The 25,011-nt window shown below is 41.6% G+C and overlaps 1 protein-coding gene across 1 annotated transcript; it reads right to left on the bottom strand.

Annotated features, from left to right (window-relative positions):
* Positions 1-25,011, bottom strand: LOC134537633 (neurogenic locus notch homolog protein 1). Its single transcript, XM_063378295.1, has 8 exons — positions 24,966-25,011; positions 14,772-14,829; positions 11,866-12,009; positions 10,110-10,286; positions 8,253-8,336; positions 6,661-6,836; positions 3,972-4,194; positions 1-1,737 (listed from the first exon to the last, which is right to left on the bottom strand). Exons 1-8 carry the CDS (start codon positions 24,969-24,971, stop codon positions 1,391-1,393), a joined length of 1,215 nt encoding a protein of 404 aa, XP_063234365.1. The 5' UTR covers positions 24,972-25,011; the 3' UTR covers positions 1-1,390.

The following is a 25,011-nucleotide window of genomic DNA, read 5'->3' as shown; positions in this document are numbered from 1 at the left end:
TTGTTTTAATGGTAATTATTTTAATACATATCTCATTACATAAATTAATGCTAGTTAGGATATGATGTTATGTTCTAAAAAACCATTGATTAAAAATTGTTCAGAGGAATTTGTCCCTTTATTGACATTCCTCACATTTACTTGCTCACTTTTTAGTTCATAATGTGTACCACCATTATAAATTGTATTACATAATAAAAATACATTTTTATTTGTATTTTATATTAACGGATAGCTTCCAAATATAGATAATATCTTACGGCGTGAATATGTGACATTTTATGCTCAAATACACTTTGTTTATGTCTGAAAAATTTGCATTACCTTACTGGCTACATCTGATCCTGATGAAAGGAGCTTGTGTATTGCTTAAACGGACCAACTAGATCACAGCTGTTGGATTTCAGAAAATTCTTGATTTGTATGAATATATTTCTTCCAAACAAAATATTACCAAGGAGATGGAGTTTTTCATAAACTACCTTAACACAAAACAATATTTGTTTGCAATAAAAACATTGTCTCTGCTTATACTAAAGAACTGAAAAATTCTCCTTATACTCTAGTATACAAATAAGACAGTGTCTGTTGGCCATTGGCTGCTAACACACTTCACCTTCCGGCCGGATTGCATGTGATTGGGTCTATTTTTTTTTTTAATGTTTTTTTTTGTAGTGATGGGCCAATCAAATCCTTAAATACCAACAAATCCTTTTTTATTTGATAGATAGAATATTTGAGGAAAAAGTTTCAAAGGAAAATTTTAAAGGAAATGAAGTAAATTAAAAATATTCAACGCTGATAGCCTCTGAAGTTTACTAGACCAATTTTTTCCTTGGTACCTGTCCAATTACCATTCCCCATTGTACTTTTAACAAGTAAATTAAGTGAATAAAATTACTCTATGTATTAACACCTATATTTGGATTCTAGGAGTGTATTTGAGATTCGAATTCGGATTCTGATTTGAGATGATCGGGAAACTGACCCGTCAGTATCCTTTTTTTTTTTTCCTTCCTGGGCGTTGTTAAAATTGTACATTCCAACTTTTTCTCAAATGAAAACACAAATTTAGCTGGCCTCCACATACAACCAGGTGTAGATTATCGACAAAATAAAAGAGGAGTTAAATTTGGAAGAGATGATGATGATGTATGGTTTGTTTTGTAGCAGGGGGTGACAATCGGTAGTGTTGCAGCGAGCAGCGCCGTAGCAAGCAGGTGGCAGGGATGGCCCCCGCCAGGGGCGCCGGAGCAGTGGAGTGGGGGGGAGGGGGGGGGGGGCGCCGCGACGGTTTCGCGTTACTGAACCCTCCCCCCACACTCTTTTAATCCAAGAGGGGCGCCAGTCACCTTAGCCACGCCACTGCAGCGACTGGTGGGAGGTGTCATCAGTACCTGATGAGCCTGTACCGGCCGGAGGCGAGCGGGCTGCAGGACAGCAGGGGGTTGCCCGTGTGACCGGGGGGGCAGGCGCACACGGCCTGGTGGCGGCGCGCCTCGCACGTGGCCCCCGCCCCGCACGCACCCCTGCACGGGTCCTCGCAGCGCGAGTCGTAGCACGCGCGCCCGTCGCCGCAGTCCAGGTCGGAGCTGCACTCGCCGCGCACGCAGCCCACCACGCCGTTGCCCACGTAGCCGGCCAGGCAGGTGCACACGGGCCGGTCGCGCCCCGTCTTGTCGTAGCCGGGCTGGCACTGCGCGTTGCGGCCGCACGGGTTCGGCTCGCACAGGTCCCCTGCCGCCGACCAAGGCCCGTGTCTCACTCACCTCTCAACCTCGATACCTCCCTTGCATTTCTTGTTCCCCCACAGACAAGACACCGCCCTCCACCCCAACCCACCACCAGGGACGTCGGAACGTTTTCATTGTGTTGGGGGGGGGGGGGGGGGAGGGCGAAAACATGTATCACACTTACGACAGTCCTAGAGCGGGGGGTCCGGCCCTGCCCCGGAAAAAATTTGGAATTTCATATGGAAAATTGTGCTATTTAATGAGTTTCCGAACCAAAAAATTGAATATACCATTCCAAGAATTTGATGACGTGGTATGTATTACATATGGATTAAAAAATATCTGGTCGAGAAAAATACTACGAGGACCAAATATTTATTCTGGGAAAAGGAGGGGGGCGAATTGCTACTTTCGCCCCCCCCCCCCCCCCATGCATTACAGTACAAGGGCGACGTCCCTGCCCACCACCTAACTCATATCCTCTCGATATTAAATACTACGCACGCTCCTGTACATCATGGTGTAAAAAAAAATATCGCGTGAGTCTTCGTAATTATCATCACTCGCGTGACCTTATCACCCGTGTTCAAAAATATTTGTGGCAGATCAAAAAAAAAAAATGCAAAGGAAGTATCTAGTTAAAATTTCAGAAATGGAAGTTAAACAGAAGTAAAGAAAAAAAAATTCAACATTGGAGTGTGAGACCAAGCATCAAAGAACACTTGTCGTGAAACGCATTCCTGCGATGTTTACACGTGCCTACGACAGCGTGAATTTTGCACGCATTCAGGCATCACTCCAGAGATTTTTTTCCCCCCCTCCAGATAGTTGGTTTCATATTTGAACGTCTTATAGACTCAAATATGTTAATGCGTGCTTGAGTTTGAATTTTAAAAAAAAATCATAATCAGATGACATCAACCCAACCTTTGAAATATCCAGAAATAGAAAGGCATCAGCTCATTAAAATAAGTTTAAAAATGAGGATGTGCATGCTACGCGTGTTATAAGATAAGTGAAACACCACAGACAGAAGGATAGAATATTTGTAAGGTGTACACAAATATCTGGAACACATTCGTCGTTCCCAGCGTAAGGGGGGGGGGGGGGGGAATGCAGCACTGTATTGTCGCTTCGCTGAAATCTTGTCCGAGAGTGGGGCTCTCAATAATACTCCTTCCCCTCTCCATCGTGCTCCCCACTCCTGAGCGCTGCTCCTTTTGTCACGCTCTGAGTCCTTGTCTCGACTTACCCAGGAACGGATCTAGGTTTTCTCAGGGCGACAGACAAGAAGGGCGCACGTAGCTTTGACCGGCGAATTGTTTATAGGCTACGAAAAGTGTGAAATAAAAGGCGAATAGAAATAAATCCTATATCTAGTTCGCTCATCACGTAACGCTGTGAGATAGCGCGTACCTACTCCAAGCTAGTATCTAAATCTTTTCGCGAAAAATACACGCCCGTATTAGGCACTAGTTCACTGGCTGCTGTGCGTGAGAGGATACAGTCTTGAATGTGATCCAACCACCACTTGCTGTTGGTTTTGTTATTGGTTCAGATTAAATTGGGGGGCGTGTCAGAGCAGGTGTGGACCAATTAAAGACTTCACAAAACAATACAAGTGTTCATTGAAAACTTTAGTTTCGTACTTTTGTAAGAAGTCAGTTGCCAATGATAACCCATGCAAAATTGATAGGCAGAGCTTTGTACCAAAACGCTTTTTTTTAATATGTAACATTTTTGGGAGTAATTTCGCGAATGCGGAAATGTGTAACTACGGTGCTGCCATCTGTGACGGATGGTGCGAACCAAAGTTCACAAATACAAAAGGGAAACTTTATAGTAATTTGTAGTTATATGATTTTTTAACAAAATGGCTATTATTTTGATAAAATTTACTGTAGAAAATCAGGTTCAAAGCCGGGGTTAAGTGTGTGTTGTTTATATATATATATATATATATATATATATATATATATATATATATATATATATATATATATATATAAATTTTTCACAGTCTTTTTCGCGTTTATCGGAGCCGTTTTATTATATAGTTTAAAATTTCGTCCAGAAAATTACTTGAAAACACAATTTGCGTATGTTTATCACTGTCAGCATTATTTAAAGGATTGTACGGTAATTGTCGTAACACGTGAATCTGCTCGTCACCGAGGTCACACGCGACGCGTCTCTGAGGGGGGTGTCGAGGGAAGGTAAGTGTGAGGGGGTACTCACGGGTGTCGAACGGCCTGCAGTACTCGAAGGGGTGGCCCGTCATGTTCCTGGGGCAGCTGCAGACGGCCTTGCTGCCCTGCAGCTCGCACTGGGCGTTCAGCCCGCACGCGCCCTCGCAGGGGTCGGCGCAGCGGCTGTACAGGCAGGCGGGGCGGTGCGCGGGGCAGTCGCGGCTCGTCTCGCACTCGGGCCGGCACGACAGCAGCGCGTTGCCCACGTGACCCTGCGCCCATACACATTCTTCACTCGCTTGTTCATGTTGTTACACAAACTCGTTTTCAAGTTAACGAAAGGAAAACAATATCTGAGCACGAAGTGGCTTTGCTTCTGGATTGAAGCTGTCGTCCAAGGCGAATATGTCACCGACGTTTCGGTCGACATTGCAGTCGTCATCAGTAGTAGCATGGGCGTCGCAACCGGGGGGGACCGGGGGGACACGTCCTCCCCAATAATAAAAGTCTTCAATTTCGTCCCCTGCAATAATATATTGAGTTTCGTAGTTATATTAAAAATATGATTTCTGTGATATAACCCACATGTTGCGCATGGTGCATTTAGTCCAATCGTGGTAATGTGAGCACTGTGTTTTTACAAATTTGTTCTCTGAAAATATTTTTTATAAAAAATAAATTATATATTGCAACCAACTATAATTAGAATATTTAGGAAAGAAAAATTCCTAAAAACCCATTTTTGCACCTTCAAACCCCAATTTTCCCGGGGGAGGACTCCCGGACCGCCCGCTTTTTTTTTTTCCAGGGGATGGATATTCCTCAACAACTAAATAAATAAATTGCAGTCCCCCAAAAAAATATATCCTTGCGACGCCCATGGTAGTAGTTATCTACATACAGTAGGTATACTACCCTGATGATGGCGACTGCAACGTCGACCGATACGCCGGTGATAATATTCGCCTTGGACGCCGCCGGCTACAACCCAGAGGCCAAGCTACCTACTTTAGACAATGGCCGCGAAAGCAGGCGATCTTTATCAACATCTGAGCACTTAGGCCCGTCTACAACAGTCCGACCCTGTGGGCGGTCCGTGTCCTTATCATAAATCGTAATGTGAATGCTTCACATCGTCACATGTCTACAACTGCGATCTCCGATGACCGGATCTATTGATTTCCAATGTAGTCACCAGGGCCCCAAATGATTTATTTTCGATTGTTTTTTGTTTGCTATATTCGTTCTTTGTAAATTTGTACGCAGCCAAGGTTTGAATATTTAGTCAACTCGTGAATTTCTTGGGAGGTCAATAATACTACTTTTATTTTTTAATTCTAAAAGACAAAAGTAAACTATGATGAAAGTTCTTTTATTTTCTGTTTACATTTCAAAAACGGGAACCGGAGACGGCAAACATCGCGAATGATCATTCTTCTATGCTTCCAAAGGACACTTTTTTAAGTTCGTGCTGATCGGGGGCCTACACACGCAACTTTTCTAGCATTAACACTACAAGCCAGCGCACACACAGACCCCACGAGACACGCACCCCGCCCGTTGATCCAAGTGATTCTAACAAAAGTGTGGGGCAAGGGCGTCGCCAGCCGATGGCCTGGGGAAGAGGGGGGGGGGGGAAGTTGTGGGAAAAGTATGTATTTTTTTTTTTTTGCATTTGGCTACATTATTGGCTCTAGGGGGAGGGGGCAACTGCCCCCCCCCCCTTTCCCCTCCCCCCCTGGCGCGCCCTTGGTGTGGGGTGCACCTGCTTTACAACGCACCAAGCGAGTTTCTGGTTTCGTACACACAGTAAGGGCCGCTTCTTGCAGAGGCAGGCGAGTGAAGTCAGAGAAAAAACTTGGCAGGTTAATCAAATGGAAGAATACCTACTCCACTTCGCCTCAAGTCACGACTGTGCAAAGCCGGCCCATGTGCCCCGGATGGCAGTATGATGGTGTTATGTTGATGACACGCAGTGGGACATGTTGAAAAAAAAAGTGATTATGGCGGGACGCGGCTACGACGGACGCGCAGGTCGTGTGTTGTGTGTGAACAACGAGGTGCAACACGAGTACTATGAATGCTGCGATGTGCGGCGTTAAGGTGGGTTTACGATTGAAAATTAAGAATTAAGAATTAAGACTTAGTCGTGTACTTACCATATGACTCTATGTAAACTAGTGGAATGGTTTATGATTGTCGTGTGTGAATTTTGACGGGTCGTGTGCGAACCATATGATGACTTAAGACTTAACAGAAATGGTTATATTTTATATTTTTCGTTAAGACTCGAGGGAAGCGACCAATCACAACAAACCGGAACCTTTCAACCGGAAGTTTGTGTCTTATTATTGGACCGAGCGAGGCAGTATTTTGGGTTAGAATTCGTATATTTGTCATTCGTAATCATCATCCATTTCGAAAAAAAAAAAATATATCCCATTTGTCAATAACCAATTTCAAACCTGCTTCTCCGTTTCGGAGAATGACCGACCATGTGTTTTGTGCTGTGATCGGTTAGAATTAACGACTTCCATGTCAATCATAAACTGGAAAATGTAGTTTCGACTTAATCGTGCGCTCGATGTTGAGTTGTAATTCTTAAGGAAATCAATCGTAAACCCAGCTTTAGTGTCATCAACATAACAGATGGATCTGGGGCGGCGGGCGGCGGGCGGCGGGCGGAGACCACCGCCCGCACCGCGCGTGACGTCAGGAGAGGGTCGCAGCGGACTCACCTCGGGGCACTTGCAGACGGCCTTGTGGTCGCGCGCCTCGCAGTAGGCGCCGGCGCCACACGTGCCCTCGGAGCAGGCGGGCGAGCAGCGCACCCCGGAGCAGTACTGGTGGTCCGAGCACTCGCGGTCGCTCTGGCACTCGGGGTAGCACCTCGTCAGCGGGTCCCCCAGGTAGCCTGGCGCCATGCGTCACACACGCGACACGCGCGCTCGCGGTGTTTCCACCTCGCATTCCACGTCACCAGACTTGGAATACATATATACTGTATAGAAGTCGCCAGCCCAGGTTAAAATTTCTAATACGGGTTTGAGGTAGTTGGTTAATTCACCGCCTCAATCGCCACCATCTGTAGGGCATCGACTTGTGGTGGTCCCTAGCGGACAAGTGTCGAACTCTTCAAACACCCCTTCCCCACCCTCCCTCAAACATGCGTTGCCCTCCACCCACCCTCTACCCCCACCTCTCATCCCTACAGTTTTGTGACGCACAAACTCCCGTTGAACGACATTGAGCTGCAGTGAATGTTGGGTTGGGGGGGGGGGGGTGCGGGGAATGACAGCTGGCAACAGTGCTGCGCTCTAACGTGTAAATAACAACCTAAGACGATACAGGGCGTTACGGCAGCGCCCTGCAGCGGTGAAGTTCCCAAGCTGCTCATAATGCGCTCCTGAAAAACGTAGAGTAAATCCTATCCACTCGCGACTTCTATACAGTATATATATTCAAAGCCAGAGACCAGGACAGGGAACAAAACTACAGATGGAGCATTAGCCGTCAGACGTGAAGGCCTTTTCTTATTTATTTTTTTCTCATTTTCACATACCAATATGGTGGAATTTGTTTATATTTGTGTCAGATGTACTAGCTTGCTTTTATAAACGACTGTAGTTAAGAATTTCGGAAGAACATTAGAATAAAATATTATTATTAATATACTATAAGTCCAAAACAAATTTTCATGATACAAATGTAATGCTATGAAAGGACTTTTTTTCCCCCTCAAATTTAAGAAGACTTGTTTATTACCAGGATGCTGGATACAATTTCAAAACGCTGAAAGGGTTCTTCAGTTATTGTAAAAGCGATCAAGTGCTAACACATTACCGTAAAAAAAAAAAAAAAAAAAAAAAAAAAAAAAAAAAAAAAAAAAAAAAAAAAAAACATATTTTACAAAAATATTAAATAATATTCTATGTTTTTTTATTATTTATTTAATTCATTTAATTACGTAATGAACGCATCAATTATCATTTAATTATAAGTATTAACGCTTTCTATGAGTTGATGAAGTAACTGACTGGCTACACTAGCGCTACCTAGCGTCGCCGGGTCACGGCAACATCCGCCACGCTTCGCACGCGCGGACCAATCGCGGCGTGACCCTCGCCGGGTGTCGAACCCGGAACACCACCCCTCGGCGGGAGACAGGTGAGCTGGCTGTCGTAAACTACCGTGATCCCGACAGTCAGAATTCTCATTTCTAAAAAAATTACAATTTTTTTTTCTCTATCTCTCCCATAATCACGTCTGTACGGTTTGTAATTTTAGGAACACAAATTGGCTTCAACAGTCGACGGCTGTGACGCGTTACCTTCCGGGCAGGAACAAGTGGGCGTGTCTCTGATGACGTCACACTTCGCGTTCTGGCCGCACGGACTGGGAGAACAGTACGTCCCTGCGAACGAGACGAAATATTCTTAGCAAAATCATAACCTAAAAAAAATTTATTGCATGTTGCAGTTTATAACACTATATATACATTGTTTAGTTCATGCCCATAGGCTGGGTTGCAGTGGCGGATCTAGGATTTTGGTTTGGGAGGGGCTTGACCCAGCTGAGGCTATGCTTTATCAAGGCAAACACTAAAACAATAGTGGACCCAGATGCTTTTGGAGGGGGCTTGAGCCCCTTAGCCCTCCTCTGGATCCGCTACTGCTGGGTTGTAAACTAACGATTTTGTTTATACAAATAACAAAGTGTCATTTCACATTCAATTATTACTGTAACCAGGCAAACTGTAATATTACTTTCTAAATCTGATTAATCGTTTCTTGTACAACAATTCACTTTCAAAAACCAATTTTGCAAACGTTCTTTTTAACAAAGGTGCAAAATAGCAAGATCGCTGAGTTTGCATGTGTCTTTAACAGATGTATTTAAAATGATAAATAGGATACATTACATAACTAATGTTTAGCGCCTCAAATTTGATGGCATCGGGTAGAACTCATTATGCGTTTATGTACAAATACAAACAAATATTTATGTTGATTTTTGTGTACTCATTCAAGAATATATTATTATAATGAACAAGCTATATAATCCTGCTCGAAACTTTCCATTCTACCGCACGGGCCTAAAGCTCTCTCAGCTCATCATTAAAATCTTCTTGTGATCAGTTGAAATTTAAGTGATGAAATTCTCATTAAGTTAAAAATCATCTGTTTATTTTTGTATACGGTTATTTGATTATTAACATTTTGAGAACCTGTATGAAGAATGACCAAATGAATTAAAGGATAGCTATGTTAAGTGTGTGGAAAGGAAAAAAAATGGGGGGGGGGGAGGGTCTGAATCAAGGGTAGATCCTTCTTGCTTCTTGAACTGCCTCTTTAATGCTTGTAATATTTAATTTGACCAAGGGTTTTTCCTGTGTCTATGCAGGTTTTTTTACCTGGGCCTAACTTAACAAGTTACAGTCTAGATATAAGTTAGGGGAGTTAGTCATGGCATCAATTGTTGCCTTGATTGAAACCCAGTAGGTACCCCTCCTGCATGTTTGAGAGCCCGCCGAACCAGGGCGCGCAGTCTACGGCGAGCGCGGCTCCAGAAGGGGCGTGGTGGGGGCGATAGCCCCTCCCGAGACCAATTTTACTGATTAGTGTATATGTTTACTTCAATATTCAATTTCATAATGTTAAACTTTTATCTCATCAAAAGTTGCGTGGAGCTACTAAGGATCTGCATTTGAAACCTGTAATTTGTAAATAATATTCCAAGGTTAATATCTGATCACTTTCATTTTTTTTGCAACTGCGACAATTTTCTTTGTGCGATGGCCCCTCCCGAAAAGTCACCCTGAAGCCGCCATCGGTCTGCGGCGAGCGAGGTTATGGGACCACTCCAGGGGCGTAGCCAGGGGAGGTTTTAGGGGTTCAAACAACCCTCCCCCCTTAGCTCCAAATCTTTAATTAATTTCTTATTCATCACTCAAACAAATTTCATATTAAAAATAATAAAATTTTTAACATTACAATATTTAAATGTAAGTACCGAAAACTGCTAAAATAGCACTATTTTACACCTTAAAATCCAAAATTTTCCCGGGGGAGGACCCCGGACCCCCCCCCCCCCCGGCCCGCTTTGATACGGGGGGGGGGAGGGGCATGCTTCTTAACACCCCCCCCCCCCATACACAAATCCTGGCTGCGCCACTGACGCCACTCACTGGGGTCGACGGGCGAGCACTGCGTGAAGGGGTCTCCGGTGGTCCTGGCGGGGCAGGAGCACACTGGCACGTGGTTGGCGGAGTCGCACTGCGCGTTACGCCCGCACGGCCCTCTGGAGCACGGGTTCACGCAGTAGTTGTCCTCGCAGCTCTTCCTGGAGGGGCAGTCCCGGCTCGCTGCAACCAGTCGCGCTCACCTTCACCGTCATGCTCGGCTTCGGCCTGGAACCTTTACAAGTGTCCATTCTTTTATTTATTTTTTGACGTGATTAATGACTCATAAATCGATGAACGCCGGCTGCACGCACGAAAAAGTGTCCCGTTACGCACATTGTCCCGTTACTCTGTGTCCCGTTACGCCCATTGTACGCTTGCGCCGCATCTATCTCTCTTCCACTCGATTGGAACAACCATCTATTTGACTTTTTCGAGGCGCATTAAACTTGAAACACTCCCATTCGTTTCCTACTTTTCCTATCATCGTCCTATCCTTAACCGAATAACACAGATTGGAACAAGTTAAATAGCAAACATGTATAAAAGTTATAGTTAAAATAATCTCTTCGTTAAAGTAATAAACATATTTGAATTAATGAGTGCAAATAAAAGTAAATTTATCAATTAAATTGTATATTTAATTTCACTCCTTCTTTGTATCCATACAAAATAGTGATAATTCAATAAAAATGATTCAATATTTTTCATAAAAGTATGCAATCATTTCATCAATGTTTTGTTATGACGTTGCCACGTTAAACTATCGTCCGTAAACCAACTTTGCAGGCAACCAATTTTTTTTTTTTTTGTAATTTTGTTACATTTACATGAAAACAACCGCATCACTACAAAATTCATGGTTTTCGCAGTAATACTGGGTTCGGATTCTTACCCGGGCATGTATGCTAATATGTTGTCCCAGTTCCTCCATCAGTAGTTAAAAGTTATTTATAAACCGTTCCCAGTATTAACTGCGCACGTTAATAACCATAATAAAACAAAATTGAACATTAAAATTATCTTTTCCACGGTTTAAAAATTATGCACCAATTTTCGTAAGTAGGCTACTAATACTCAGTATTATCTCGAGAAAAAAAACGTATTTCATATATGCAAAAAAAATAACCATAGCCATGTGTTGAACATGTCGCATTGCGAACTATTTCTCGGCAACTGGTGCCGCACAGGATTAATTAATTTTTTTCTGTGGGTGAAAAAAAATATATACCAATGACCACGCTGCCGCTTGGTTAGGTTCGCCGTAGGGAGCGCGCCGGGTGACTGGCGACTTAGGGGACGCACCACAACGCCGAAATACCACAACGCCGAAATGCCAAATTGACCACAACGCCGACAGCTAGAAAACTGCTGTGTACCACAACGCCGAAATACACTAACGCCGAAAAATGTCATTGCAGGACTGCCACAAAGGTTAGGTTAGGTTAGACTAGGTTAGGTTAGACAAGGTTAGGTTAGGCTAGGTTAGGTTAGGCTAGGATAGGCTAGGTTATGCTAGGATAGGCTAGGTTAAGTTAGGTTAGGTTATATTACGCTAGGTTAGGTTAGGTTAGGTAAGGTTAGGTTTGATTGTGGTATTTCGGCGTTAAGGTACATTTAAGAAACACACACAAATTCATTCAGTTGTTATTTCGGCGTTGTGGTACACAGCAGTTTTCTAGCTGTCGGCGCTGTGGTCAATTTTGACATTCGGCGTTATGGTATGTATTTCAGCGTTGGTGGTAACGACCCGGCGACTTACTCTCGCACTCCCCCTTCTGGCAGCCGCTGATTGGGTTGCCGTAGTGGCCCGGCAGACAGGAGCACACGGGCCGACCCTGCACCACGTCGCACTGGGTGTTGCGCCCGCAGACTCGGCTCGCCTGGTCGCAGGCGTACGGCATGCCTGGAACCAGCCCGCGCTCGCCGAGTGTCCCGTTTATGCTGGGTTCACAATTGAAAAAATAACAGTAACAGTAACAGTAGGTCGTGTGCATAGGATATGAACGCCATGTTTCCTAACCTAACGATTCACAATAGCAGAAAGTTGGTCGTGTGCATGGGAGCGAGGTCGTGCGCATAGTAGTGAAATTAATATATTTTATTTCGGTCGCGTACGCATGGCACAACAGCCAATGAGAGAAGAGCAGGGTGCAATTTTGGCGGGACTAGAAATATGTTTATATTTATTAACCATATTGTGGTAAGAAAATGTCGAGATAATAATAGTATTATCGTTATTTTGAAAGTTAATATGTTTATTTACTAACACTGCTTAACAGATGTCGCATTGTTCGCGAAATTTCATTGGCTGAAATTAACAGTAAGAATTCAATTGTGAACAGATTTCGCAGTTCGCACAGGTCGTGTGCACAGGTCGTGTGCATGGCTTGCTATGCACTCGCTTAATTTTTTTAATTGTGAACCCAGCCTTACACAATCCCTGGTTTCGGGGGAATCCTTCTTTTCACAGACGAGAGAGCCAAACTCCCGCTCGTGCATCTTCGGTTTTTTTTATATTTTTTATTTTGGACAACTCATGATAACTTATGGTCAATTAGGTTAGGTTAGCTACATTATAAATATATTGTGGACTGTTGATTTGGTTAGGATAACTACATTAAAGATACGGAAAAAAAATGAACTTACGGTTTTGGCTCTCTCGTCTGTGAAAAGAAGGCTTCCCTGGTTCCGGTGGCCGACTGTTGGCGACACTGACCAGCTATCCTATTCCTTGGCCAACTGTTGGCGACAGTGACGTTTGGCAATCACAACCTGATTATTGCTCTACAACTTTATTACCTATCAAATAATTATTTATTCTTATTATTTGAGTGCCTACCAACAGTCACGACCTTTAATAGTCAGGCACTTAACAAATATACAATTAAAAAATACACGCACAGGAACATTAAAAAAAAGACAACACAAACATATAACATGATACAACAAACACATGACAAGTAAAAAAAAGAGTCCTTAACAATGGAAACAAAAAGATTTAGATTATCCTTTTTAATTATAAAAAAAATGTAATCACAAGGTTACCTTAGTTAAAAAGTTAAGTTATTAAAAAAATAAGTGAAAAACATGTTTCTTGTAAAAATTATAAAAAATTCATGTATTTTGTCTTTTTTAATATTTTTTAAATTTAAAAATATATATATTTTTGTAATATTTTAATGTGTATCAATATTTTCCAGAAAAAAATGTGTCTCTTCCTGCAATCACGGAGGACTGGAGTTGTCATTTTTTTTTGTCCGTTAATGATGTTTATCTATGGCATACAGTATAACCAACAATTGCGTTTGCCCAAAAAAAAAAATTTAATAAAAGTTATACAGTCACTCATCCAAAATACAGTCCTTAAAACTGTCCTCGTAATGTAAACAAGCACATTGTTTTCGCAGTCAGTAAGTATGTTCCGCAAGTATAGGTATGTCGTGGACCATCGTCTATTCAATAAGTTGCTTCACACATTATTCATGTACACTGCTAAAAATTTCCACCTTAAATTTAAGAAGAATGCTGGTTATTAGTTAACCAGGGATCTTCTTAAATTTTCTTTATATCTTCAAAAAAATTACGGTACTGAGTTAACTTATTTTTAAAAATAAATCAACAATAATAATAGTATTATATCAACAAAACGCTTCTTTACAACGACTCACTAACTTCGTAAGTCGAAAATAGGTGAAGTTTATTCGAACATCCGGTTATCTGAGATTAAGAACTTTACGTTTATTTCAGGTTAGTTCTAAGTTGAAAAGTTCGTAACTTTACTGTGATTCTAAACAGTTAAGTAATTGGGTGCAGGGCTATACTCTGTCTGGAACAGTTATATTCTCGCCATTATATACTCAATATTTGTATGTAACTATAGCATATGCACAGGCAAGTTTTCGAAATAAATGGCACGACTTCGTTTGATTACGTGTTTTCATTAACTGATTTTCCGTGACCAATAAATACAACTGTAAAATGCTACCTGCAAAATTAACTTAATACTAGCCCCATATAATATTTCAAATACAAATTTCATTGCTGCACGAAAAAGAATTAACAGCAAATAAATGCCATAAAAACAATGCAATGAAAATTGGAAGTTTTTATTCATTCAAAATTTAGGAAATTTTGTAAGGTAGGAATTAACGTACTGCATGTTGTCGCTTCTAAAATATTGTATATACAAAAAAGTAAATAGTATTTTTTAAAAACGCAATCATTAGCTGAAAGTTTAAAAATTTTAACATCCTTTATCTAAAATAAAACAGTTTATGAGAACATTTTTACTCTATTGTTGTCATAAAATGTAATTTACCTAAATTCTTTAGACCTAATATAATTGTCAACACACAGACTTATATAGAATTGAGCTACAAATACAAATAGTTTTTTTTATTAAAATTATAGTGGATGAAACTAATCCTTGACAGCTTGAAATCTACAAACTTAATCTGTTTGCTATAAAATTGTCGCACAACCATCATCATGGGGTAAATCAAAAATATGCCGTGAGAAACAAAAAGCATGAATGGTTGAATGTTTTATGATTCAGAATGAAATAGAAGGTCAATTGTCAAAAGTTTATATTTTAGTAGGTACATGCCTGATTCTTGCAGCGATAGTAAAATAACACAAATAAAAGGAGAAATTTACTGAACTTACCTTGCGAGAACATGAAAGAAGAGAATGTGATGGCCAAACACCAGAGCAGACGATGGTTCTAGAAACAAATGAAACTTGCAAATAAATTGCTGTACATGGCTTAAGGTGGGAGCAAATTCAATTCACCTGTAACCTTTTTCTGAAACAAGTAGTAAAAAATTGATTATCTTATAAAAAAGTATTAATACAACAATTGAATAAATCGTATCAAAATACAATTTAAGTTGTATTAGATGTATATGTTTGAAAACAAAAAAATGTTATAAAAATATTTAGTTTATAATTGCAGTGCTTCAAAATAAAACAAAATATATTTTCGGTCGTGATAGATATTGAACAGACAAGCATTTCCATTATCAGGCTGAAACGCCCTTAATACTACGTATGAGAAAAACTGTAGTATTTTAAATAATATTTTCTTTCATAATGTTATGCAATATGTTCAACAATATCATGCGACGAATTTAGATGAAAATACCTCGAATAAATAGCAAAGGTGTGCAGGACTTAAGGCCCCTGCATACCCGGGCACACACACGGTGTGCAGAGTGCAGAGTTTCAGAAGAAACCACGTGATTAGAAAACTGCTAAAAATATCCGAATGGGGTCTGTTTACGAAATAAATAAATAAATAAATAAGAACACGCTGATGGCGAAGGGTTAGTTCTGTTCCCGTAGTTAGTTTTTAAAATGTATTTTCAGAAGAGTGAAAAAAGCCGAGACGCGTGTTTTCAGAATAATTTTTAGACATGAAGCTCCCGGTAGAGATTCTTGAAAGCACCCAAGGGCCTTGAATCACATCTTTATCTTCACATTTCTCCGCCTTATAATTAATGTTATGGTCACCGCTCGAACTTCATAGCTGCCCTACGCACGACGAGAAGGCTGCGCGCCAGTTCGGTGCCCGGCTCGTAGATCGTAGAGGCGAAGAATCGTGTTCTGCGCGAGGCAGTGTCGCCCTTAGGCGACACATTTTTATTTATTTATTTATTTATTTTATTTTATACACGAACAAAATTCAGCACTAGGCCGGTTTGCAATTTTTACTCGTGTTATTACACTACATTATGAAAATAAAAACACTTTTACACTGAACATTGGGACCACACTATTGAATACAATCAATTAAGGAAGCTTAATGAATAATATAAATTAAGAAAAAAAAAACACTGAAAACTATTCCAAAAAATCACTTGGAAAAATAAAACATGAATGTAAGGATTCGAAGCTATATAATACATTATGCCACATCTGTAAAAATAGTCTGTTGTAATATTACTGGGTAGGTCACATTTCCAGTGTGCAGTCACCATTATTGTGCCACACACCTGCGAGACAGTCGGGTAGACGATGCCGCACACGCAAATGTGGGGCGGAGAAGTATGTGAGGCATTTCCTGCTTGCCCGATGAATGTCGTGGTCGTGCAGGCGACACCCGACTGTCGTGCTGTTGTCGCGGGCAGCCGGCAGCCCCCACTGCGAGGGTCAGCTGTCGATGTCGACGGAACAAGCCGGCGAAGGTAACGAGGCACCGGGGGAGAACACGTCTAACCGTCTCGTGTCTTCCGCAGTCTGTTGTTCCCCCCATTGCATTCTCTCACTGATGTGTAACATCTCAGCTTATCGGTGTACGGTATTTTGTAGAAGTGATTTCGCGAAACGGAACGGAAATGTGTAGCCACGGTGCTGCCACCAATGTTCACAAAGCCAAAGGGAAACTTTTAAGTATTAACTTTCTAGTGAATTTTAACAAGTATTTTAATTTGAAAAATTCCTTGTCAAAAATCAGGTCCAAAGGCGGGGTTTAGTATTTTTTTTCCAATTTATTTTACAAATAAAATGAACAATTTTTTTCAGTCGAGTTTTCCAATAAATAATTTATTGTGAAATCAAGTAGACTCTCTTAGTATTTTTTTAAAAAAAAAAACATACATAAATATAATCGGAGACAAGAATTATATGAAATTAAATTTTAGTGGTAATGAATATTTCTGTTAATATTTAACAATAATATTATCAAGTATGCACACAGTACTGTAGGTAAAGGTAAAACAGCGAAAAAAAGAATATCAAAGGAAAAGATGTTTACTAGTAGTGTTTACTTGTCGGAATTTGAAAGATTTTTTTTCTTCCGAAGTCTCTATTGTGGGGGCCCCTCCGTTTGTGGAGGCCCCGGGGCTTTCGGCCCGGTTGCCCTCCCCTGAATCCGGCCCTGCGTGTTACACATCTCTGGTCGGTTGGGTGTCGGCGACTCTACAGCCGGGGAGGTAGCCTAGGGGCTTTGAATATATATACTGTATAGAAGTCGCCAGCCCAGGTTAAAATTTCTAATACGGTTTTGAGGTAGTTGGTTAATTCACCGCCGCAATCGCCACCATCTCTAGGGCATCGACTTGTGGTGGTCCCTAGCAGACAAGTGTCGAACTCTTCAAACACCCCTTCCCCCTCCCGTTAAACGATCTTGAGCTGCAGTGAATGATAGGTGGGGGGTGCGGGGAATGACAGCGGGCGACACTGCTGCGCTCTAACGTGTAAATAAAAACTAAGACGATACAGGGCGTTACGGCAGCGCACTGCAGCGGTGAAGTTCCCAAGCTGCTCATCATGCGCTCCTGAAAAACGTAGAGTAAATCCTATCCATTCGCGACTTCTATACAGTATATATATTCAAAGCTAAGGGCTGCGGCCCCGCGCTGGCCAGCATGATGACGAAGCGTGTTCGAATCTGGCGTCGGCTTCGGCGCGTATGCACCAGGAAGTGTGGATGACCGTCCACGCGTTGTTTTCACCGATCGCCGCAGGTTTGCGTGGGAAGTCGGGTCCGCGGCGGCCGGTTCAAGCTCTAACGGTTCGTCCATCTCGCAACAGGGGCTCGCTCTAACGGTCGACCGCTAACAGATTACGTTGTCGGCGACCTGAGGACATTTCCTGAAGAGCTATTCACTGTTGCTTTATACATAGGGGCATGCATTTTTTTAATTTTTCTCTTGTGGGCGGTAAAAATTGAAGATATAATGCCTACAATAAATTGAAACATCTGTTTACACTGTATTTTTTTTTGGTGAATGTAACTGAAATTTTCACGCAAAATTACAGATATTTGTAAATTTGTACGTTTACATGAAAGAAACTATAGCGCTACAAAAAATTTTTCGCTTTATTTATGGTTTCAAATTTGCACAGGCATGTATGGTTTATGTTGTCTTAGTTCCTTCATTAATTAAAATTATTTGTAAATGGTTTCCTGACTAGCTTTCCAGTATTGACTGCGCACATTATTAAGCATGATAAAAAATAAAGGATAACAGTGGTTTAAAAAAATATATATATAATTGTATTAAAAATCAATCAATAGTAGCAATTTTCGTAAGCGCGACTATGTATAGTCAGTATTGTTTCCAAAAACAGTAAATCTATGCAAAAAAAAAAAGTCATAGCAATTTGTTGCAAAAATGTACAATAGTTTTCTTGTACTTAGTGTTCGAAATTATTTCTTGGCAACTGGTTTCCAAAGGAATATTTTGTTAAAGTAATAAAGTAATAGTGTTTTCTGTGTACAAACACTGACAACAACATGAAGTCGCTCATAAACACTGTCGACAAGAACAACAGCGGCGGAAGGACACGTAAACCAGCGCCACTGCTTCTGGCGACCGTCCAACTCGAGATGAGTCACGCGGCGCGGACTGTAGCTTCCACGGGGAACCACACATAACTTAGAAACACACAACTTAGAACAGTCATAACTTAGAAACCTCGGGAAAAAAAATCCACGAAACTTAGAACTGTCACAAGTTAGAACGATCATAACTTAGAAACACATAACTTAGAAACACATAACTTAGAAACACACAACGTAGAAACACACAACTTAGAAACGCCATAACTTAGAACTATCACAACTTAGAACTGTCATAACTTAGAATCACGTAACTTATAAACACGCAACGCAGAACCACACAACTTATAAACGTCATAACTTAGAAACACCCAACTTAGAACAGGCATAACTTAGAAGATTCTATCTTGTGTGTTTCTAAGTTGTGACAGCACCCCGCTTCCACGCACTCGCGGACGACGAGGCGGCGACGCGCTCTTCCCACGCGGAGCTTCTGTCGCCGACGTCCTTGGACCGACCGCCCGCGGCGCCTCGTCGCGGCGAGGACGAGGAACTAAAGACAGGGCCTCGCGGGCGACCTTTTGCGTCGCGGGATTCATGTCTCGTGCGGGGGTTGTTGGTCGTGTGTGACGTCACCGCTCGCGCGGTCACAGGCGCGGACCGCAAGGTCTCTTCTCCCGACCCCAGCATGGTTGGAGCCAGCGAGTGTAGAAGCTTTGAATATATATACTGTATAGACGTCGCCAGCCCAGGTTGAAATTTCTAATACGGTTTTGAGGAAGTTGGTTAATTCACCGCCACAATCGCCACCATCTCTAGGGCATCGACTTGTGGTGGTCCCTAGCGGACAAGTGTCGAACTCTTCAAACACCCCTTCCCCCTCCTGTTGAACGAACTAGAGCTGCAGTGAATGATGGGTGGGGGGTGCGGGGAATGACAGCGGGCGACACTGCTGCGCTCTAACGTGTAAATAACAACCTAAGACTATACAGGGCGTTACGGCAGCGCCCTGCAGTTGTGAAGTTCCTAAGCTGCTCATCATACGCTCCTGAAAAACGTAGAGTAAATCCTATCCACTCGCGACTTCTATACAGTGTATATATTCAAAGGTAGAAGTAAACAGAGATCTCACTACCAGGTTAAACGTAATTCCTTTTTTTTTTTTTGTTACTTCCCCCTTCTTAAAACGACACCTTATGATTCTCACACTACCAACCACATAGCATAAAACCAAAGAAATTTAGTTTTTTTCCCCCCGAATTATATCTATCAGGATCTAGGTTAATCTGTGGAATTCTTTGGTTTCGGGATCTAAGGCTATTTAATACATTTATACTTTTAATAAAATTGTGTCTAATTTTTTTTATTTTGTTGTCTTGATATTCAATGACATTAAAATTAAGTATTTTTAATGAGATTTTATTAGAGATGGAAGGTGGTGTTCATTGTTGGTCTGAAACAATGCCAGGTTAACCTAGTTGTTTCACAATACATAACCATCTTTGGCTCGTAAAATTGTGATTTTATACTAAGAAAGAAAAATCACAGATCGTTCACAAGTCACATCATTAAAAATTATTTATAATTCAGCTCTGAATGTGAACGACATTCTGATGTATGTATAGACGGAATCCTCAGTGTACAATAAGCGCATCGTAGCCCTGCCTGCTTAATGCTTGCAATAATTTAACCCCGCATGAATGAGCCCTGGGGTTTTCCACGTATCGATGCAGGTTTTACCTGGGTCCACATTAACTAGTTAAAGTCTAGTTTTAAGATCTAGGAGCTAGTCATGAAATCAATCACTATCATGGCTGGCCAGCATGGGCGCCCATATTATGGTTTATATAAAAAAGGGGGGGGGGGTTTATGGTGTGTTTTTAAATATTTTGGAAGAAGAATGGCGACTTGTAAGTATGTAGTCATAAAAAACAGCTATATAAAATATTTTACTGTGGAAGACGTCTACGTAATAACGAATTTTAAATCATTTTCTTGAAATAAAATCACCAGAATACACTGCATTTTTTCCCCTTTCTCTGAGAGCTAAGGGAAAAGGGGGGGGGGGCTGTCCTGGAGCAAGGGCATCCATGCTTGGCCAGTTCCAAAACAAAGCACATGATGCGTGAGACCCTTTCTGCATGGCTGAAACCCAGCATGGTTAGGCGTTTAGGCTTCGGCCTGAGACGCACTTAGAGTATTCCCTAACCTAAACTTCTATGAAACAAATATATATAGTTTTAGTTAGGTTAGGAAAATATAAAAAATTGCACGCGAGGCCTTTTAAGGCTGGGCTACAATCGCAACTGCACTAGCACAGCACAGACGCACTGAAGTTGAATGTACCAAACCATATAAGAGCTGCAACATTGGAAAATAACATACTGTTACGATCGCGCTTGGCTGCAGTGCATGGCATCGCCGCACTCGTTCGGCCTGTCTGCGCCCCCTTCCACCCGCATCCTCTCCCTGGTATCTCGTGTCATACTATCTCGCTACATTCTGACCGTCGCAGCGCGCACCTGCCTCAGATCGGGTTACTTAAAAGAGGCCGCACTGCGGAATAAAATGACTCAGACGCCTTTATCGGCGTTCTTAGAGCAGCCACCGCATCCTTCGAGGACTCACGATGCGTTTCTGGGCATTTCGACGGCGAAGGTCGCGCGATATCTCGGAGACATGCCCGATTGTTCTGGATGGGAACCCAAGGGCTATTTAAGGAGGTTGGGCCGACCTTCGAGTCAGTCAGAGAGAGAGTCTGAGTGGGGAGTTCTCCCGCGGCGGAGTTTCCGGGCGATAGTGCCGCAGGTGCGGCAGAGTGGCGAAGTCCTTGGACGAAGGTTCCAGGGCAGGGAGTGAGTGAGTTCAGTGGAGTCGGGAGTTTCCGGGCGATAGAGTCGCGGGCGCGGCGGAGTCCCGAGTGAAGTTGCGAGCGAGTCGTCGTGTGGGATCTCGGCGAAGGGTGTGACGGCGGCGGCGGAGTGCGGCGACGGAGTCCCGCGGCGGAGACCCACGAGGGGTGCTGCGGTCAGAGTTGCGCCGGAAGTGCGGCCCAGCGAGGTGTGTGAAACGAGTGACTGGGGAATTGACATTTCTTTACATGTAATTAATTATCTGCCATCTTAGAAGATTAATTGTAAGTGACAAGTAGTGGTAATAAATAAAACTGTGTGTAGTGTGCAATAAAATCTATTAATTGGGCTATCCTTACGAACCCGCAGGGAAATCGTAACAATACGCACAGCAAAACAGCACGCGCACGGAGCACAGCAAGCTGTCGATGTTCTAACTCGTCTCTGTGCTGTGCACCGATTTCTGTTCGCGGCCAATCACGTACACTACGTCAGCGGCATAGAATAACTGACGATTGTTTTGATGCGTGATTCCAAAGATAAGGAGTGAAACTAATTTTAATACGTATTTATTTTCATGGAAATCCTTTGTAGTTTATTGTTCATAAACGTTAAAAACAAAACGATGAAATTGAATGCTTGAATTTAGGTAAGCAACTACTTCTGGCCAAATTCAAACATTGGAAACTAAAAATTTTGTCAGAAGAAAACGAGGGAAAAATCCGTTGCTATGATTCAAATAGATGTGTTGTTTGCGAATGTAGCTTCGAATTTTGTGTTGTGGTTGAACAACTGTACTATTCATATTCATAAACGTTAAAAACAAAACGATGAAATTGAATGCTTGAATTTAGGTAAGCAACTACTTCTGGCCAAATTCAAACATTGGAAACTGAAAATTTTGTCAGAAGAAAACGAGGGAAAAATCCGTTGCTATGATTCAAATAAATGTGTTGTTTGCGAATGTAGCTTCGACTTTTGTGTTGTGGTTGAACAACTGTACTATTCATATGCTGTTTGCGTGCTATCGCAAATATAGCCTAGGCTTTCCGTTAGACTATCCAGTAAAATACGTTTTGTTTTATTTGAGTCAATCCCAGTCATATGTTCGTTGGTCGAGCTTTAGCTATGGGAAGAAAGTGACGTTGTGAGTCACTAGGTACATACCCACGTGTTTATGTAACTGATAATCGCCTACATTACTGAACCTACAAATCTTTTGGTCGTCCATCTTAGACGTTCCTTAGCCTTTGTTTTCAATGACTTTGTATAACGCAGCCCATTTTATAATGAAAAGGAAGGTGTATCAGTACGGAAAGTCCGATCCCAAGGAAGATATGTATCAAAACATTGCACAAAAGTGTCCCCAATGATTGTGGAAGTTGCAAAATAGTTTCATTTTCAGTAAATAGAATATATTGTTCCAGTAATACAGTTACAACCGAAATTGGGCCGAATAATGTCTTTATTTGGGAAATGGGGAAATGGATTTAATACAATTCTTGTAGTAAAATACTAGATGAATAACCAGATTATATTTTAACCGATCATCGGAGTGAAAAAAAAAATTTTAAGATTTCTCTGAACAATATTAAATTTAAAAAAAAATAATTTATTATTTGAGGTCGTTATCACAAGTGACGACTAATTTGTAGTTAAATATTTACCTAATAAAGTGAACATCAGACAGGAATGATTTTTATTATTAGCATTTACATGAAATTCTAAAGAAAATCATCTCTGAGATGATTTCACACCATGAATAAAATATTCTATGGCATATTTATGTTAATAGTATACGCCCTATGGATTGGTAGGTAATAATCTAGAATTTATGTTTTTTAAAATAAATATTTCCTATGTCATTACATTATGCGTCACGAAGTTAAGAACATCAATCATCTCTTGCAACATTGTCATTAAAGGTTAATTACTTTAATTTAAACCCACCACGTCCTATGTTTTCCCTCATCTAAACTACACGAATTAATGACGAAAGTCACGATGCTTTACTGTGTTATAAAATACATAGCGTCCATGATATTTACTGCTTTGTTGGTGCTCTTTAATATTACCTTTGAATATATATACTGTATAGAAGTCGCCAGCCCAGGTTAAAATTTCTAATACGGTTTTGAGGTAGTTGGTTAATTCACCGCCGCAATCGCCACCATCTCTAGGGCATCGACTTGTGGTGGTCCCTAGCGGACAAGTGCCGAACTCTTCAAACACCCCTTCCCCCTCCTGTAGAACGACCTCGAGCTGCAGTGAATGATGGATGAGGGGTGCGGGGAATGACAGCGGGCGACAGTGCTGCATTCTAACGTGTACACAACAACTAAGACGATACAGGGCGTTACGGCAGCGCACTGCAGCGGTGAAGTTCCCAAGCTGCTCATTTTACGCTCTTGAAAAACGTAGAGTGAATCCTATCCACTCGCGACTTCTATACAGTATATATATTCAAAGATATTACGAACGCTGTGCTCGGTATACGGCATTTGGTAGGAGTAATGTCGTGAATGGAACAGAAGTCGCATGGAACGGAAATGTGTAACTACGGTGCTGCCATCTGTGGCGGATGACGCGAACCCAAGTTCACAAAGTCAGAGGGAAACTTAATAGTATTAACTGTGTAATGAATTTTAACAAAACGGGAAATAATTTAATAAAATTTTTTGTCGATAATAAGGCCCAAAGACAGTGTTTATTTTGTTTCTTGAAGTATTTTTTCGCTTTTATCGGAGCCGTTTCTTTGTTTAGCTCTGCAAATCGGATGATTCTATAGTCAACCTAGCTGCTCCGGCAGCGAATTCTACCGGCGGGTGCGGAAACTACGTGTGATTCGCGTCGAGTGATGTAGTTGAAAACACACTTTCCGTAAATATTTATCACGCTCGGCATTATTTTTAAAGAACTCTAAGTTAAATTTTGTTTCGTAAGCCCGGGGTTCATATTATAAGTGTTCTTGCGACACGAGAACACATTAATTTTGATCTTAAGCGATGTTATATGTTATTGGCGACTTCTGAAAGACTCGCTCAAATTTTTTTTTGATGTGACAACGTCTAATAAATCGATGAACGCCGGCTTCACGCACGAAAAAGGATGACTCATTGTCCCGTTACGCTCATTGTACGCTTGCGCCGCATCTATCTCTCTTCCACTCGATTGGAACAACCATCGATTTGACTTTTTTCGAGGCACATTAAACTTGAAACACTCCCATTAGTTTCCTACTTTTCGTATCATCGTCCTGTCCTTAACAGAAATAACACAGATTAGAAGAAGTTAAATAGCAAACGTGTATAAAAGTTATAGTTAAAATAATCTCTTCGTTAAAGTAATAAACAACATATTTGAATTAATGAGTGCAAATAAAAGTAAATTTATCAATTAAATTGTATATTTCATTTCACTCCTTCTTTGTATCCATACGAAATAGTGATAATTCAATAAAAAATGATTCAATTTTATTCATAAAAGTATGCAATCATTTCATAAATGTTTTGTTGTGACGTTGTCACGTTGAACTATCGTCCGTAAACCGACTTTACAGACAACCAATTTTTTTTTTTTTAATATTATCAACTGAAATAAATAGTTGGGCCCATCGACCCAGGACTCGACAAAAACCTGCGGGCGGGCGTGTACTCCGGCGGAGTGGGTAAAAGAAAGATTCCCCCAACTGCGACCAGATCGACGATGTCGTCGCGCACTCACCGACATGCTGGCGGGACTCGACGGAGCAGCGACCAGGAGCGACTGA

Source organism: Bacillus rossius, chromosome 12 (assembly GCF_032445375.1).
Source record: "Bacillus rossius redtenbacheri isolate Brsri chromosome 12, Brsri_v3, whole genome shotgun sequence".
NCBI lineage: Eukaryota > Metazoa > Arthropoda > Insecta > Phasmatodea > Bacillidae > Bacillus > Bacillus rossius.
Note: the sequence above shows the minus strand (reverse complement) of the source record. Positions and strands in the feature narration are given on the sequence as shown.

Coding starts and splice junctions, on each gene's coding strand:
- LOC134537633 (XM_063378295.1), bottom strand. Junction 12,010..14,771: donor TTCTTTCATGTTCTCGCAAG/GTAAGTTCAGTA, acceptor GGCTGGTTCCAG/GCATGCCGTACGCCTGCGAC. Junction 1,738..3,971: donor CTGCAGGCCGTTCGACACCC/GTGAGTACCCCC, acceptor GGTCGGCGGCAG/GGGACCTGTGCGAGCCGAAC.